At 38.7% G+C, this 18,740-nt stretch overlaps 1 protein-coding gene across 2 annotated transcripts in view; it reads right to left on the reverse strand.

The window, feature by feature from the left end:
- ENOX1 (ecto-NOX disulfide-thiol exchanger 1) overlaps positions 1-18,740 on the reverse strand; it is a 285,547-nt gene that overhangs the window by 54,277 nt on the left and 212,530 nt on the right. For both annotated transcript variants that reach the window (XM_031056831.1, XM_031056830.1), the window contains 2 exons: positions 13,281-13,387; positions 9,871-9,988 (listed from right to left, as the gene is read on the reverse strand). In XM_031056831.1, coding sequence (XP_030912691.1) covers positions 9,871-9,988; positions 13,281-13,387 — 225 coding nt within the window. The remainder of the gene's footprint in view (positions 1-9,870; positions 9,989-13,280; positions 13,388-18,740) is intronic.

The following is an 18,740-nucleotide window of genomic DNA, read 5'->3' on the forward strand; positions in this document are numbered from 1 at the left end:
TTTCCACAATTTAATGTGTTTAGCAGGTATTTTCTCAGCTTCTGAAAAATAAAACGTGTTGCAAACTTGCAGATAACAGGGTTCCAGAGAGCTTAGTCAGGTACTTCCAGGCCTTTCAGAAACAGACATTTTATTGAAATTTGCAGAGAGTGTGTACCTTCGAAGAGATAAGTGTGAAACAGTCCGTGTACCAGATTTTCTGAGTAAGCCACGACTTAGGACATTTTATCTGCAGGTGTTGAGCAGAACGTGAGCGCAAAAACTCCAACCAGCAGGGAGTAGTTTGTAGGATCAAGGTTTTACAGCACAGACATCTCAAAATCTTTCCACAAAACATTATGAGACAGATGACTATCTCAGAACAACATAGGGAGAGTTATTGCTTTTTATAATGTTCTTCCTTGACTGTTAAAAATGCTCACTAGTCTCCAGACAAATTTAAGAGGGAAGATAGCCTGTGTCTGACACATGACAAAGAAGCAATGAAGGAAGTGGTGTTAGGAACTAGCAACCACCCAAGTACCTCCAGAGAGGTACCTAGTTGAAATCTGTGGTGGGCACTTGGCTGTTGCAGAAGCAGCCCAGCAATCACTTGATCCAAGTGATGTAAAGATATGCTTGCACAGTTCTTGAACCTGATAAAACTTGCAATGCATCAAATATTTGGAGGGCTGGATAAATAAACAAAAGGTTGCAAACTATTTTGCCCACTAAAAGGCAAACAAACAACAAAAAACCCAATAATCCTAATTTTAAAACAAAACCAAACCAAAAACCATGACTGGCAAAACAATCCACCTTCCAGCATGCTGGTGTTCAAGGAGTCACACACTGGAACCATCAGAGAGCTGGATAAAATGGTGCAGTATCTAGTTCTTCAGTCTTTCATTTTACATCCTAGAGGACAGTTCTCTCTTTCTTTTCCTCTCCTCTCTCCTCTCCTCTCCTCTCCTCTCCTCTCCTCTCCTCTCCTCTCCTCTCCTCTCCTCTCTTACAGCTATTTTTTTATTCCCACTATTATTTATGCAGCTAAAGAGATCTGCTTGGTACCTCTGAAGCACCATTTTTAAAACTGTATCAGGTCAAGAATAGTGTCCTCTCCTCTCCTCTCCTCTCCTCTCCTCTCCTCTCCTCTCCTCTCCTTTTCTCTCTGCCATGAATCTAAACCCAAATAAGACTAAAAGAAGATCATTCACCTCCAAGCAGCTTTGAATCCACATGGCTTTCAGATTTATTAATCAAATCCCACAATATACTTGTCATGAAACTGCTATACTATGAATATTTGTCATTAGTAAGAAGCTTATTTTCTTGAGATGGCCTTTATCCAAAACAAGAGCAGCACGTCATGAAACTCCTCTGAATCTAAGATTCATTCACCAAAGTAAAACAGCATCACTAACTAGAAGTATTTTGGGGATTTCTGTAGCTCCAAAGCTTCAAGCAGGAACGAACTCTGCTGAGTGTGTTTTTATCTCCTGGCATGAAACCACACCACAGACTGGCAGTCAGCTGGACACGTGAGAAAGTAGAAGATTCATGCTTTGAAAAGGAAGCTTTTAATGCTTTAGAAGCTTCAGCCACCCTTGCATGTCTCATGACATAAGAACAATCCCCAAACCTGCAATTATAAGCTTAGAAACTGACTTTAGAAAAGACTCTGCTTTCTGATCATTATCTCCTCTGACATGCTGGCAACGGCTGATGATTCTTGGAAATAATGGCAGGTAAGAAGGCACCTAAATCTCCACTTCAAGCAATATCTCTAGTTTCTCTAAAGTGCCAGGGTGAGAAGGGCTTCTAAAAACAAGAGGGAATGAAGGGCAGCATGATTAAGAAAATGTAATCCCTAGATCTCAGTTTAAACACTAATAGAAATGATCTTTCATTGGAGGTCAGAAATACCATTTAGGCTAAAGCCACTCTTGAAAGAATTTGTTCTTTGTGCTCTGTTCAGAATCAACCACCTTCACTGTTATAAATAGGGCTCACTCTCTTGAAGGCTAAATATGAAAGAAAAAGCATAGAAGTTTTATATTGGAGAGGGCACTGTAAGGAAGGTCACTTTATAGAAAGCATGAAATGTAATTTGGAGAAGAATGCTAATACAAGCTATATCAGATTGTGAGGAAGCTGAAAACAGCATATGTTCTAATATTGTCTTTTATTGATTTTGCTGCCAACATCCCACTTCAACAATGTTACAGCCGCACTTCAGGACTCTTAATGGAGGGGGATGAAGAAAATCAATATACAGAGCTTGCTTCTGCTCCCATTGAATTCAATGTGAGTTTCATTATTAACTGCAATGAGCAGAGGACAGAGTTCAGACTGTTTCATCACTTTGTGTTTATTTATTCTTTCCCTTTTTATTTAACCTCCTAAGGGGCAATGTGTATTTTTATCCTATGTTTTAGAAAAGTCCCATTTAAATAGGGCAATCCCCTATCAAACTGTAAGTTTACATGTTAGAAATGATGCCCTGTTTTATGAAACCTAATGAAAAATTATAGCCTGTATCCCGAACTGAAAAAGTTATAATAAAAGATATAGGATTTGAAATAAATTCTAATAACAAAATCATTTTTTTCTTTAAAATATTTTCATTCCAATATGAAGCAAATAAAAGCAGTTTAGTTTTCACTGACTTGTAAAATATTACTTTCAATGTACATTGTTTTCTCAATTACAAATAGATGGGATGCACCTGAGCATCTTTTTGCTATTATTTTAATGCTATTTACACAAAATGAAATATGCTAAAATTATCTCCAGGAATTATAAGGATCATCTTCATTCCAACAACATGCTGTTAATTTTGTTCTAGCATGAATGCAAAACATATTTTAACATGCTGTCAAAAGGAGACACTAAGAATGTCAATAAAATAGCACTAAAATAAATGTAAATTTAGACTGCTGTCACAAGTGGCTGCTTGGTTTTGTGAAGATGTTAGGTTGCTATAGCATTTTCCATAGCAACTTTGCATCTTATTACATAAATAATCCCTCAGTGTCCTTAAAGCTTACTAAAAACAGGATTAAATCTATTCTCATATGTAATGATCCTGCATAAAACCTTATCAGCATGAAATACCCAGAAAACTTGATAAATTGTAATCTAGATAATAGTATTTCTGGCAGTGGAAAAGCATCAAAGCACAACAGACTTGTTTCGTAGTAAACAGGACATTCTCCTACACCCCATATTAGGAAAATGCCTTTGAAGTGCCTGTTTCCTCCAAAATTTGGAAGTTAGATTAACCCCTTCACTGCTGCATCCACAGGACCGGCAGAGGCAGCCATCCCCCAGCCCGTGTGTTGTACATGACCTAGAGGAATTGGCCCAGGACCTGGGACAGGATAAGGCTGTCTTTATTCCCCAGGGAACTACATTCAGCCCTGATTCATCAAGACTTTTCTGCTAAATTCAGCTGCACAAGAAGCATTATTAGAGGCAAATGGACTTAAAACCAGGGGCATAAAATTAGGCCCCTGCCTACATGCGTCCTGAACTTCAGCCTATTTTTGTAAAAGCTGTGGGAAAAATGGAATGCATTTTATGGCACAAAATTGGAGCCTGCCTGATGATAACAGCTCTGAACTGGCATGCTGTGAAAGACACTAGAGCAGACTTTTCCCAGCACAGAGGAAGTAATCATCTTGTGCTGCTTTCTAGTGATCACCCCTGATGGTTCCAGGGAGCAAAGCTGATTGTCTGCTGTGCCCAAAGCATTTCCATTCCAAGGGAAGTTACTCTGCTCACAGAGCTCAAAAGGGTTGTTCAGCTGTCTTCTGTGGCCAGAGAGGGGACTGTGCCACTACAGTGACAATTCAGAGCCCCACATTTTAAATATGTTCTTTTCTTTGAGAATGCTTCCAAAACCAGGTTGGTGGCGTCTGTTGACAGGGTTTATTTGTTTATCACTGCAGGGCTGCTTATGATACCAGCTGCTTATGGCTTTGAAATGGTACCACTTTATTTAAGGAATAAAAAGAAATGCTAGCCCATTAATTTCTAAAGTAAATACATTTTGTTATTTTACAATATGTTTATCAATAAGTGTTTTAAAGGACAGTTGGCAAATAATGGGTTTGTTAAATACCAATAAAATCTGATGCCAAAAAGCCCTGGGATGGGGAGTAATGACAGAAAAGTAAATCAGACCTATGTTTGAAACAAAATCTCCCATAAATCTAAAAAGTTAGTCTTACAAGAAAGGCAGGAAAAGTTATCTGATCTCTGAGATCAGGAGGAAGACCTGACATGAGATCTGCTGTGACACATGTTTAGTTGGAAACAAAGGAAAAGCAGAGCTCAGCTCCACACAGCTGGGGCTTGGTGACTTCTATTCAAAGTTTTAACAATATAAAGCTTTCCTACCAGTTTAATCCACCCACAAACCACAGTTCCTGCTCCATATGTGTATCACTGCATTCATAAAAGCCTTAGAGAAAGCAAAAAGAGGATTGGATTGCAGAGAAAAGATGAATAAGCATGACACAGATCACTTTGGTGTTGTTTCAGGCTTTCCTTGAAGACTTTGCCAGGCTTGCAACTTTCAAGACAGACGTGTAAACAATATCCCAAAGCCTGTTTTATGCTGTGTGGACCAGGATGGGATTTTCAAATACTAAATACAAGGACTTATACTCTTCTGTGATATGGACTGCCCACTATTCAGCCTGTCTCTTACAGCAAGTGACATAGCTGATGCTGCAAACAGGACAGATCAGCTCAGGACAGCATTCAAGATCCAACTTCAGTGTTTAAGTTTGGCACCTACTTTAGGTATGTTTGAAAATGCTGCAAAGGAGGATGTCCTCCCTAAGTTGCAAAGCAGCACCAATCTTACATGTCCAAACTGGGCTTGCATTTTGATGCAACTTGCAATTTGTTATTTGCACACAGCCTCTGAGATGTTATTAAGCTACTTCATCAGAGGTTGTACAATGGTGGTGAAATGCTCCAGGGGTCCAGTGTGTAGGCTATTGCAATTCTGTTGAGCTGCAGGGAGGCCTATATCAATAAACTTATAATCCATGTGGACAGAACAGGTAGTGGCTGAATGAAAGGAAGAACCATTGTCTCCATCTGATACTAGAGAACTGAGATAATACAAATTCATTGATTAGTCCAGGCAGGTGATATGTAGCAGAGCTGGGATTTGGCATAGAGCTCTGGGATCCCAGTCAAACACCTTAATCACACAACTGTCTTTTCTGCACCCCGCTCCAAGCACAAGGCATTTCACTCTTTTCTGCAGCACCAGCTCCAGTCTCTAGCTGAAGTTGGAGCTGCTAGAATTAATGGCACGCTGCTATGAACTGCAAAAGCAAAAGATTAACCCACATTGCCTTACAGTAAAATAAAAGCTGCCTTGCAGGCATAAACCAAACTTCAGTTCTTCTTTACAAAACACATCTTTACTAATTCTTAAAATCACTTTTGAGGCTTTTACATGTGGTTCCTTACTCCCAGTGCCAGCAGGTGGGTGAGGAAGCATCCACAAATCCTGATCATTCTGAAGATTTTTGTATATCCTCTAGACTCCAGCATTGAATCTCTTTTTTCTCCCTTGAGCTAATGCTCCAGTAGCTGCATCTTGACTTTCAAATATATTAACTGAGTTGCCAATCATCATTAAAATTTTTTTCTTATCAATCTTCCAGCTTTACTTCAGAAATCCTCTTGTCTCTTTCAAACTCCAAAATCCACATTGCAGAAAAATCACTGTTTAAGGGCTGAAATTTGTGGCGGAAAAAAAAAAAGACGGTCCCATGACTGAAGATTCACTCAGTCTCAGGTCAGCCTTTTCCCAGCTTTTCCTTGAATGCAAATGACTTTTAGTCTGTGAAACTGAGAATTTCCTATACATTAGACAGTTGAACAAACTTACTGGATACCCTTGGAGGTTCTTCAGGCTATCCTTGCAGATGTTTGAGATGATCTCCAACTAACAAACAAGTAGTGAAGCTTTCCTTTTCCTTGAAGATTCAGTTTGTAGAATAAAGTAGGGCACTGACTAAGCCTGGGGAGAATGACCTGTAAAACATCTGGATTAGCAGGTCCATGTGCAGGAGGCAGTGGCCCAGGCCTGCAATGTTCACTAGGGGGTGGAAGACAGGTTTAGAAGATCAGAGACAGCAGTTCTCATTCCAGTTCTGCCACTGAGTCACTGATATCAATAAATCAAGTTAATGAATAGCTAGCAGAAGCACAATTTGCAGACGAAAGAAGAGGATTTGAGTCTAGAATGGAGTGACACACTTTGCAACAAGCCCATGTGGACCTTTTCTGATTGTTGCAAGACCAAATTTTCCCAAACAAAGGTCGGTTTCTAACATGCACCATGATTTGATCTCTTGCATGACTTAATATATGGCATGCCTTGAAGAAAAATGCAAACTATTCTTAGTAACAGCTTATTCATCCCCCGAGTTTATTGTGCTCTAGGGTGTCAGCTACCTGTAACATTCCTCCCTGTCCTGCTTGCAGCTGGGACAGAATTAATTTTCTTCCTAGTAGCTGGCACAGTGCTGTGTTTTGGATTTAGTATAAGAAGATTGATGTTAACACACTGATATTTTAGTTGCTGCTAAATAGTGCTTTCTCTAAATCAAGGACTTGTCAGTTGCCCATGCCCTGCTAGTGAGGAGGTGTGCAAGAAGCCTGGAGGGAGCATGGCTGGGACAGGTGACCCAAATTAGCCAGAGGGGTAAATTAATGCTGGGGACAAGGTAGGTATCACTCAGAGAGTGGTGAGCAACTGTGCATCACTTCTTTCTCTTGGATTTTATTTCCATCTCTCTCTGCTTTTCATCATCATTTCTACTACTACTACTATTATTATTACCATTATCATCATCATTATATTTTGTTCAATTATTAAGCTGTCCTTATGTCAACCCACAATTTAATACTTTTTTTTTCTGATCCTCCTCCCCATTGCACTGGACTGGGGGAGTGAGCAAGCAGCTGAGTCATACTTAGTTGCCAGCTAGGTCAAACCACAACATTCTGAAACCCCAAGTCCAGCAACTCTGGACAAGCATTCAAGCACAGAAGTACTTCTTAACAGTCTCAGGGCTTAGATGTGTTGCAGTATGTTTTCAAATGCTGGGGCTGGAATCCATCCTCTTTTTCTTGGGGTGATTAATAGGTTTATCTTCAGATATCCTAGAGGAAAGTTTTCATTCTAACTACCTAGCTGTGAGAAGATGTGATGCAATCAGTTTCTTCTAGGAGAGAAGAAATTATGCTGGGAGATTCCTGAAACTGTGCTTTACTGAGACAGAATGAGGTCTTAGAACCCATTCTAAATTGTTGAATTAATTAAGCCTTTTTGTACTAGTAGTGACTTAACCATGTGAACTACTGAAAAAAAGACCTGACACAGGTGTTGAAGCCTGAGTGGATCTCTGCCACTTATTACATCTTTGGGGCCGTAACTTCCCAGCAGTCTTGCTCACGCTGTCAAAAAGGGCAGGCTGAAAAATAATGTCCTCAAGAAAATTGTTGGAATGGCAAAACACACATTGCAGAACTCTGGAACCATGCAAATCAATTAATCATGTCTCATTGCTTCAGCTACTTTTGGGTTTAGACTTTTAAAACTTTATGGGTGCATGCTGTCCTTGAATTGAAGAGGCACAATAGCTTCATGTTATTCAAGTCTTGCTCTTCCCAAGAAAGTTCTTAGGAAATTTTTTTTTAAGAAGGGGTTAAAAATGAAGAAAGTGAGAATGTTTTCTTACTGCACAAGATGGTTTCTTTGTGACAAGAGACTCTTTAAAGAAATTCTTCATACAACAGTAGCTACTGTGAATACAAATAGCCACTCCAGTGGGATAAAGCGGTGGTTCTGGAATGATGTACTTAGAGAGGAAAAAAAAAAGAGAAGGCAGCTAAAACAAATAGTAATTTTAAAAAACATCAGAAGAAGGAAGAAGAATCACATTTCTGTACATAAGAGTAATAATAAAAAAGTACTTCTTCAATTTATTTTCATTTACCAATGTTTTATACCTGATAGCTCTTTTGGTTTAATTCCAAGTTCTCTCTATTGTCATTGACTGAAGAACCAAATGCACTTGCTTTAACTACGAGTGTAGTGTTGAAAGAACATTAATTTGAAAACTGGATGACTGTGTATGCAGCAGGATGGATCAACACCACTGAGTTTAAGAGGATGATGAATGGTACAACAAACAATGATGGACATGTACTCAAGTGGATTCATATTCCTAAATTTTGATTTAGAATGCAGCACATTACTGAGTTTGCTCAAGTGCCTACATTGTAACAATACAAATAACTTGAAATTGTTTGTGATAGGAATATTGTAGAAATCTCAGATAGCAAAACTTTTGACATTAATGTCTTTTTTCATGCTTTCCTATCTGTGGTGTTACAAAATTCATGACCAGCTCTGCCCTAAGCATGCATATGTTAAACCTGCTGAATTGGTAAGTATTGCAGTTCAAAACATTCCTGCATCTCTTCTGGCATGCAGGCTATATGTATTTCTGGCTCTACCTTCCTGTTGTTAGTTCTAATGACTTTTCTCCATGAGAGCTGACACGGTCAATTAAAATGATTAGATAGTCATAAAAATTGCTGATTTCTAGCAATTCCTGGTCTGCAATGACCCAGTGTCCCAGCTTCAAACACTCTGCTAATGGCATCTAGAAAATAAAAATCAAAAAAATAAGCCTAGCAAAAATTAAGGCTGCCTTTTATGGGTTTTAATGTTGCGTTTTTCTTCCAGGAAAAATATTAAATTTCCCCTCAAGAGAGATGTCACAGTAAAAATTTCTTTGCTAGAATGACATTCCTTCCTTTGGTCTTTACTTCTGAGGTCCTTCAACCTCACACAGTATCTTGTCACAGAAGGAGCCAAGGAGTTCTTCTCTCTGTAAGTTTGAGTTCACACCTTTCGACTGGCATACAAAGACTTGAAATCACTGAATGGATGAAATTCTTTCCTTTCTTACTATGGTGCCTGTATGAAAAGGACTAGATCAGGATTACCCTAGTGGAGACTCCCAGTTTATTTCCATATTATTCCTTCCTTCTTTATTTTTCTGAAAGTTCACTGCTGCCTGGCAGTTTCTAGTCATGCTTTGGCTTCAGCTCCTGAAAATTTCATTCTTTGTATGAGTGTCTAAACAAGCAAACCCTTGTTAGCAACTCAAAAATCATTAGCCAATGCCAAGAACTAGAGGAATGCATACATCCAGATCATGTTAACAGTTAGTAACTCTGGAAGCTTCTGAGCCACTTCTTGGTGTCCATCCTGGATAGCAGAGGCTGAAGAAGGCTGAAAAAGCTGTTTTTCTTATTCACATTACATGCACCTTTGTTCTTGGACTCACGATAGCCATCTAATGAGTGTCTAATCCACGCAGAATGCAGTACCACACTGTGAAATAGGTACCCTTATAAGGGCAGTATGCAACCAAAAAAGCCCCACAGTTGAAATGCTATTTCTTATAGAGACTAGAGATTATTATGTCTTTGTTGGAAAGAAAGGTACAGATTAGAGAATACTGACCAAAGCATAACTTGAACTGGTTTCATATAATAAAACATCGTTTCTACCATGGAATGAAATGCTGTCATGCAAAGCTGTAGAGAGTGCACTAAGGAAACATAATGCTTCCAGCCAAGGGCAGAACTGGAGAATTTTCATCATTACAGAACATTGCAGGTGACAGACATCTCCTAGAGACAGCTTGCATCGTTCAAATAACTAATTTATGAGGGTTTAAAATAAGATGCTGTCTTATATAATCAGGTATTAAAATGTCACTTCTCATATGTAAGTTTTTGTTTGCTTTTACTAAAACAACACTTGCATATATTTACCTGAATCATCTACTCTCAGCTTTTTAGTGGGATTGTCACCACTGTCATCATCGGACATTTCCATCTCCTCTTCCCGGCGGATTCCCATGAGCTGTTCACTGTGAGCATTTCGGAGCTCCTAAAAGCCAAAATTACCTTTTGTCAGTATTAACTTCCATAAAGTTATTATGCATTATTTAGTACCTGTTTTTGATACTGATCTGATTTTAATTATACATAATTTATCATTGTAATTATATTTATTTGTGTATGAATATTTATAAAAAACAGAAGCACAGGGAACTATTCCTATGAAAGAACTGAATTTATCAAAGGTAACACTCAGGAAAAACAAGAGAAAAAGTGACTTTCCCTGTTGAGTGATCTTTAGGCCTGCTAAACATAGGAAAAATATTTTAACAGCAGGGATAATACTTGAAACTGGTGTATAAAGCAGACTGATAAATGATTGTCATCTTGCTTAAGAGCTAGCTAATTCTTGCGTTCCTCTTCCACTTGGGGTACAATTCATTTGGCCAAATGTAGGTGCCTGCAACACACAAAGTTGTATTAACTAAAAGGCACCCTTAAAGTGCCTTATTCTCTCTGCTGGTTGCAAAGGGAGCAGAGTGCAGACAGCGCAGATGAAGAGCTGTGTATTTGTAACTGCCTAATGCTGGTCAAAGGAATCTCACCCTCTGTCCCTATGCCCAGATTGCCTTGGATTTAAAAGACCCAGTCCCACAATGCTGGCCTGAAAATCCTTGCATCTTGATCCAAAGGGAGTGGCAGCAGGGACAGCTCGGTCTCCGGGTGACCGCTGCAAGGGCAGGCAGGCAGCCCCTGCACATGTCACCAGGAAAAGGATCAGCAGGCACGCGGGCTTTGTAGGAGTCTAGACAGTCTTTGTTCTGGGCAGAAAGGCTGGCGCGGGAGTCGCGGCTGCCTTTTTAATGGCAGCACTGAGAAGATTGAGAGGACTCTATTTTGTCCTAATAATCCTGTCAGGTGTAACATGGGGATGCTGCACTGTGATTAGTGTAGGCTTTGTCCACCCACAGACAGCTAATTTTTCTGCCAACAAAGAGCTTAATTCCCAAAGAGGTGGTTTGAAATCTTTGAAACAAGGGAGAGTCGTGTGGAAGGAGGAGACAGCATTGAGGAGTCCGACAACAGCTCTGTGCAATTAACAATAATCTGTCAGAGAGGGGCTGCATGAAAAAAAGGGAAGGCGTTTCTCTTCAGCTGTACTCTTGGCTCATCAGCAGATCTCAAATATTCTGAAAAATGTATCTGTGCTCATTAATCCCAGCAAAGGCAAGAAACCTAATTAGTGGGTGTTTTACAGGGGAGTAATTTCAAATTTAAAAAAAAAAATTAAAAGGCTCAACCAGTGTCAAATAAAACCAGAAGCATCTCTGGAAGAAACTGGCAAGCTAGTTCTGAATTCCTTAGCGGAAAAGGCCCCCTGCACATTTTTCTGGGGAAGGATACTGCATATATCAGCAGACATCCTCTTACATTTACTCCCTTATTAGTGGACAAATGTTCTTGATGCATCAGTGTCTACATTATCAGCAAAGTCAATGATTTTCTACGGAGAATGTCTATGTGTATGAGTCTTTTCTTTGCCTTGGGTTTCTAGCAAAGCTTTTCTAAATTCAGGAAAAAACTGGAAGGTGATCAAGTAATCAAGCAAATCAGCAGATAATATCATGGTTAGAAGATACAATTTAAATAAAATATACCATTTGGTTTATTTCCATCACATTTCATATCTGAAAACTAGGCATTTCCTAAATATATTGATTTAACTAGATGCTATATAAAATTTTGAATTGTTTTAGCTGTTGTCTTCTTAAAATCAAAAGGCAGTAATTTTTGAAAAAAAAATTAGTAGAGAATTAACATTTCTGGAAAGTCCAACTCTTACACATTTCAGTTTATTAAATATTTAGAAACCAGCAAATGAATGACACACCACATCCCTTTACAGAAAGTTAGTTTAAGAAGGGATGATCTTAATACAATTAAAATAATCTACTAGTAAATAATATTTTTATATTTCTCTAAAATATAAGGCGAAGATCAATCCCCAAGTTCCCAACTTTCGATTGAACAAAGACATTATCCACTATGTATATGAAATATTTGTGAACAAAATGCAAAATAGAGTTTGTACTAATAAATTATGCTAACATTTTATTTTAAGTGTCCCATTATTGAAGTAGTTTTGTATTCACCATAATAGCACTGATAATAAAGTATTCATTTGGTATTCATGTAGATGTTACATTTAGTGCCATTGGTATTCAGCTGTAATTTAGCATTAGTTAATGGACACTTAAAATGTTATCCAAATGATTTATATCACAGTACTTCAGTGTTTCTCAAACTAAGTGTACAACACTTATTTTACAAGTGTACTACAAAATAATTAAATAAGTGCACCTTACCTTCTAAAGTTTTTATTCTGAGACAGAGAGAAATCGTTTAGAGGACTGTGATAGTAACAATCAACACACTGTACCACATGGCAGTAAACCAAGTGTATGTAAATTGCTCATATTAAAATTTAAAAAAAAAGGAAGAAGAAAGAAAGAAAGAAAACAAAGACAGCGGTACTTACTTTTTAAAATACAGGCTCATAGCGTATATACTGAATTAAAATCGAAAGCTGGATGACCAAAACACAGGATGAGGTCTAGCACTTCCTTTGCTGCCACTCACAGCAAAGGGAGTTAGAATCCCGTTTCCTCTGCTCATGCTTATGACAGTCACACATGCATGGCCCCACACTGCTAACTCCGTGTGGTTGTATGATTACATTTATACTGGTTTCTTTGCAAGCATAATACTTAGAATCAACACAAGAGATGTATCTACTTTTTTAAAGATAAACATAGAACAAATGGGAAGGAATAGGTAACAGTTATGGACTTAATACTCTTAAGTCATTATTTAGGAAAGAAATTTTTTATTTTATTTTCACTCAAAGTCATCTTATAATGACCATAAGATGGCACAGTGAAAAAAAAAAATCTTTGCCACAGAATTCTTCTTTTAAAAACCGATCACGATGACTCCTAAATTCATTATTTGAAAATATTGTTCCTAATTTTGTTCCTAATTTCACTACGTCAGTTCATTATTTTAGATAGTAAACATAATCTTCTAATGATTTCCCAAATTTTGCATGAAAAATGAAAACACATTGCTCCCTGTCTTCATGTTACTTAATGGCTATTACCATAATGAGAGCAATGGGAGCAATTCATACTGTAGACGAGACTGCAAACGGCCAGTTGATTAACAGCTAAAATGGTAGCTGTAAATATTGCCAAATACACTATGTCCAGCTACAATCACACTCGTTCTGTGTCAATCCAGCTGTGAGATGATGGATAGAAAGTAAAAATAAAATCACCAACCTCAGAATGCTTTCGCCAAATGTCTATGTTCTTTCGCTGGGCTTTCGAGAAATGGTCCCAAGCTTTTTGTCTGGTAGAAGCGTTGAAAACGGCGACAATCTGCTCAACTTTGGTGAACAAGGAAGTCAAACAAGACAAGCAATTTATGTTGTGATCACTATAGAGAAGCAAAGCAAAGACACTAGGAGTCTATGGATGATGTCATTACTGAAACAACATCATCAATATCCATCCAATGATGTGTCTTTCGTACTTACATTGTATCAATGTTGGAGATGTCTCCCTTCAAGTCTGTCTCCATAACTTTAGTCTACACAACTCTTAACTATGCACCAAGAACCAGGCATGCAGCTGCTTCCCCGTGATGTCTGCTACCACTGCCTGTGCTGGCACACACACAGTGTGTGGCAATAGGTGTGTGACCACAGAAATGACCCTCGAGACATCCACCTGACACGTGTTTTCCTGCTGCAGTGGCGTACAGCAGCATACAGACGAGCGGGCTGCATGGAGAGAAGCGTGGAGGGCAGGCAGGCTCTGCTTTGAAGGGTGACTATCTGATGATTGATAATGGGAACTTGTCAGCAGGTAAGAAGGGCTGAACCTCCCACCGGGAGGAGGCTAAACCTTCTACCTGCAGGTACATCAACCCTGCACTCTGTGGCTGCAGCTGCTGCTTCTACTCCACTCAATATCAAAGGGCTCACCTGTGGTAGATCAGAGCCGTCTCCATGGTCTATGTATGGTTACTTACATGAACAGACACTTTTTTCTTTCATAAAAGGTGAAGAACAGATGTGAAATGGGCTTCCCTCATTCAAATCTAATGAATTTGTTCTGAAGCCAAACGCCAATATTTCGATCAGTTTTCTAGGATAATTAAGATCCTCAAGTTTTTAGCTACTTGTTCATCTCAGTTGAGAAAGCTTTTCTCTCAACACTCTTTTCTTTCTCTTCACTTCAGTTGCAAGTAAAATTGTACATCCACAACAGTGACTTGCCTAAAAATGATTTGGCTGAGATGTAAGTCGCCTTGATCCCAGCACAATTAACTGAAGAAAACACCAATAAATCCAGATTTTTTACAAACAACCTTGGCTGTGCTCATGAATGAGCAGCTGTGCCAACCTATGAAGTCAAACTGAAAAATGCTTCAACTCTTTGACAAAGTTCTTTGCTATCTATCTCTTTAGATTCCTGGGTGGAAACAATGTCCTTCCTTTATCAAGTTGCAGCTTGCAGCACTTCTTACTCCTCTCACTGAAAAGTGGTGGCAGGAGTGCTATACCACCCTCTGCCAGGGTCCCTTATCTTGCTGCTCTGGAGCATCTCTCACTCTTTCCTTAAGTCAGAGATGTAGAGAATCTTATCATACATAGCAACCTATCCTTCCTAAAATGGTGAGCTCACCTACTGAAGCAGTATCTTGCACCTCTAGAACAAAAAGTTAATCTATCTCATTTGAGCACATTTCTTCTATTCTCTGTTTTTTTTACCACTTTTGAAGGCTGCCTTCAGAGTCCAGAAAATTACATCATTTTGAATAGAAGTTTTTCTTTCAGGGATGATTAATTACCTTCTGAAGTCATAGAAGATAATTGTAGTTCATTTTCTTTTAAAACGAATACATATAGGTAGTTTACAATAAAGAAAGTCTTCCAGACCTACAGTGATGATCTTATCCATTTGTAATCCATTCAAATTTTAAAGGTAGGTGTGATAATTTCAGCCCATTAGAACTTGCTTAGACTAAAGAGTGGATGTATCAAGGAAGTAAGGCTGTGTATATTTTTTCAATTAATTTGAAAAGAATGAAAATGGTAAAGCACTTGGTTATTATGTGTATAGAAATTGAGGCTAGAATTTAATTACTGTCATTCTGTTGATGACCCAGGTGCTCAGAAAATTTTGCTTAATTAACAATCTGTTTTCAGTTTGCAAGTGGAAATTCAAGTAGAAAAGATTCACAAAGATATGAGGTAAAGCTGGTTTGCCATTTTCCACTAATAAGTATTAATAAGATCGTCTGAATTTTGAAAAACATTTGAACTTTATAGTGTTTAATTTCCATTATGTGAACAGGTGCTAGGATTTATCAAAAGTCATTATCTGATAATTTCAGAAACTTTCCTCAATGGAAACACATGCTAGAAAGATGCCATATCTTCTTCATGTATAACTGCAGGAGGCAAAGTGAATACTTAAAGGATTTTCTTCACTTACCTGACTTTTTGGAATGAAAAAAGTGACAGGAGGTAGGATTGTATGAGTACAACATGCTAAAAATCAAGCCATTTAAAGAAACTTTATGAAACAGGTAGCAAGGGATAATAAAAAGGAAAATGCAGAGGACAATACTAAATGAGTATGTATCAAGGACCAACATACCAGTGCTCTATTCAAACAAAGTGTCAATGTATGTACAGCAATTTCAATATTCACAGTGATCTAGGCCATGAAGCTTTGCAAATTCCACCATAAAAGGTCTCCAAGAATTACATTAGAGCTAAACAGCAGCCAAGGCCATGGTTTGACAGTACAGGGAAGTGCCTCTACATCTTTTTGTACTGCATCAAAATCCTGCATCCATGTGCTATGAAATGGCAATTCAATGTAAACCTGCTCTGCCATGTTTGTTCTTGTTGCACCAAGACTCATTTGTTTTGCCATAGGTACCCTGGAAGCCTAAAGCTGGCATAATGCTTGTGCTCTGTGAAATTGGAAGACAAGACATGATGTACCTACTCCTGATCAGGATCAAATTTGTATGGGTAAGTGATCCAGCAGCACACAGCCCATAGGGATGGTAGATTCACCCCTAAGGAGAAGCCATGAAAGGTTTATATTAGCTGAGAAACTCCCCAGTTAACTCATTTTTTGTTTGTGTCTGGATAAAACTTGGCCAAAGAGAGGTCAAGTTTTGGGCTGATATCTTCATAATCTGAGTCTCACTGCTGGCCATGGTTTTCAGATTATTTCTGATCTCCAGGAAGAAATTTCCAAAACTATATAACAGTTCATATCTATCTCTCCAAGGCACCTTGAACTCCAGAATGCACTGTAGTGTCAACTGTGACTGGTAAGTAGAATTATTAAGTAACATGAAATATTCATTGTCAAACATCTGTTAGTGAGTTCTACGCTATATCAAATTTTCATTGACCATATGCAAAGCTATTTCCTTACTAAATTAGGATTTAAAAAACCACATTGTTCTGGAAGGGTCCATAGCATGTCATGTTTTTCCCATCAATATAGCTTACAGGATGTAAATAATTGCATCTTTCCTAATGACTTATTCTGTGGCTGCTAATTTACGCAGCATGTTGCAGACAAAGGGTTATTATCTAATTGTTTTTCTGCTGTGTTAGAAATAGTTAGAAAGACCCAAATAACTAAGCCTAGAATGATATGCAAGTGCAATACACTTTATTAGAGGTTCCAGCTCATAGTAAGTATATGAATAGGAAGTTTAAGACTTGGTTTCTTCTGCCATAAATAATGCTACCTGGAAGAAGTATTGCTATCAAGTATAAATGTAAAAGCAACCAGAAAAACCAGGAAAAACAGCAAAAATCCCTGCTGCAATGCCTGCAGAAGTTGCATAGAAGATTGTATGAAATGGAAAACTAGAATATCTCCTGCGCAAGAAATATTTGATACAGGATATTTGAAAATTGTACTACCAAAGAAAAACAGAAATAAATAAGAACCAAAGTGTAACCTCATCTGCAGATTAAGAGGTAGAGAGAAAACTTTTACCCTGCATTACATTTATCAAGCAGTCCATTTTAAATACACGATTGAGTGAAGGCTGAAACTTATCTCTGGGTTCAGGAGTTAAGAAGTACTCAATTTTTCCTTTGCTTATTACATTATAAACTGCCATGCATATTATTTTATACTATATATTATGATATGCATAATTTATAATAGAAAAAGAAACAAAATAGAAACAAAAAATGTGTTAGAACAAAAACAAAAGTCTTGGATGGCAGATAAAATAATTGGATTTCATGTAGAATTTTACTCCAAATTCCACCAATTAAGGAAGCAGGATGAAAAGGGCTTTGCACTAAATTACTGCAAGTGTCAGAGTAGAATATATGGCAATTTAGCACAGAAAAATTCTGTAAGAGTGTGACAGTTGACATGAAGGGTAAAAGAAAAATTCAACCCATAAAATTACAGTGTAAAGGAAACTGTTACAGTAAATGTATAACACGCTTTTCAAATATAGAGTCGCAGCACAGGGACGATATAGAGTTGGCGTGGTTTGGGTCAGAAGCCCTGTTGCTGAATTCTGACTAAGCTGCAGTCTGCCAATCGATTTGGCTCCAAGCCCAGCAAACCAAGGAATTACAGTAGTCAAGGCTAGATGCTGTAGTGAATGAATTAAGAGTCTCCAGGTCAATTTTGGATAGGGAAGAGAATATTTTTGGCAACAGTCCTGAAAGGCATTTGGTAATGAGCTGAACAGAACTTAGCCTTAAGTCCAAGGCTAAAACTGTGGATAGGTAAATGACATGTGACATGGGTATGAGAAATGGTAGACAGATTGCAGAGTAATGAAACATGTATTATTTTAATTAATTTGAGCCAAGCACTCATTCTTTTGGTTATGGTACTGTTGCAGTGTGATGTAATACCTGTTTCAGTCATCGCGGTTCTTTCCCCAGGTGTGCCAATACCCTCTCCCTTCCCCTCCCTTTCCCCCTGCTGACTGCTGTCCGTCAATCTTGGCATTCCAGCAAGGGCATCAAGTGGTGGGCAGAGTTCAAAAGATGCCTCTCAGCCCTGGGGACATTGGGCCATCCAGGTGTCACTTGTCCTCTGAGACTTCCCCCCCCTTACCTGGTTGGTGGGATCCCTACCCCTTCCCTCCCCCTCTCCCTGGGGTTAAAGGACACAGCAACCACACAGTTCTGCTGTTCTGTTGGAGCTGTTGGTGGATTCAGAGGCCTGTGTGCCAGGAATAAAGCTCTGGATCGAAACCCTCCAGCAGAACCCAACTCCTTTTTCCTTCACCTCGCCTTGAATCCTTTCTGCCAGAGGTAAACCTGAGTTCCTGCATGCCTGGACTTGTCCCAGGCACCCAGCTGCAGCATCCAGCCAGCCAAAGGTGTCTCTGAGGTGAAACCACCACAGCTGCTGCCTCTGGTCAAGCAGCAAGGTCAGACGAGCCCAGGCACATTCCATCCGGCAATATTGGTACTTAATTCCAATATGGTACTGCTTACTTTCAAAAAAGAATTTGTCTTTCTCACTTTTAGAGTTGAAAACCTGCAGCCTCTCCCTGTTACTCAATTCACATGCCACAGATGGAGAAACAGATGTGATTGCCTTTGACTAGGGGAGGAAAACACTGGAGTTGGAAATATCACCCTGGGGAAGACTGCAGATAATGCAAGGGATGGGTCCTGAAGTAAATCATACCACAGCTGGATACAGAAGCAAAGG

The sequence above is a fragment of the Geospiza fortis genome, unplaced genomic scaffold (genome assembly GCF_000277835.1).
Source record: "Geospiza fortis unplaced genomic scaffold, GeoFor_1.0 scaffold194, whole genome shotgun sequence".
Lineage (NCBI taxonomy): Eukaryota > Metazoa > Chordata > Aves > Passeriformes > Thraupidae > Geospiza > Geospiza fortis.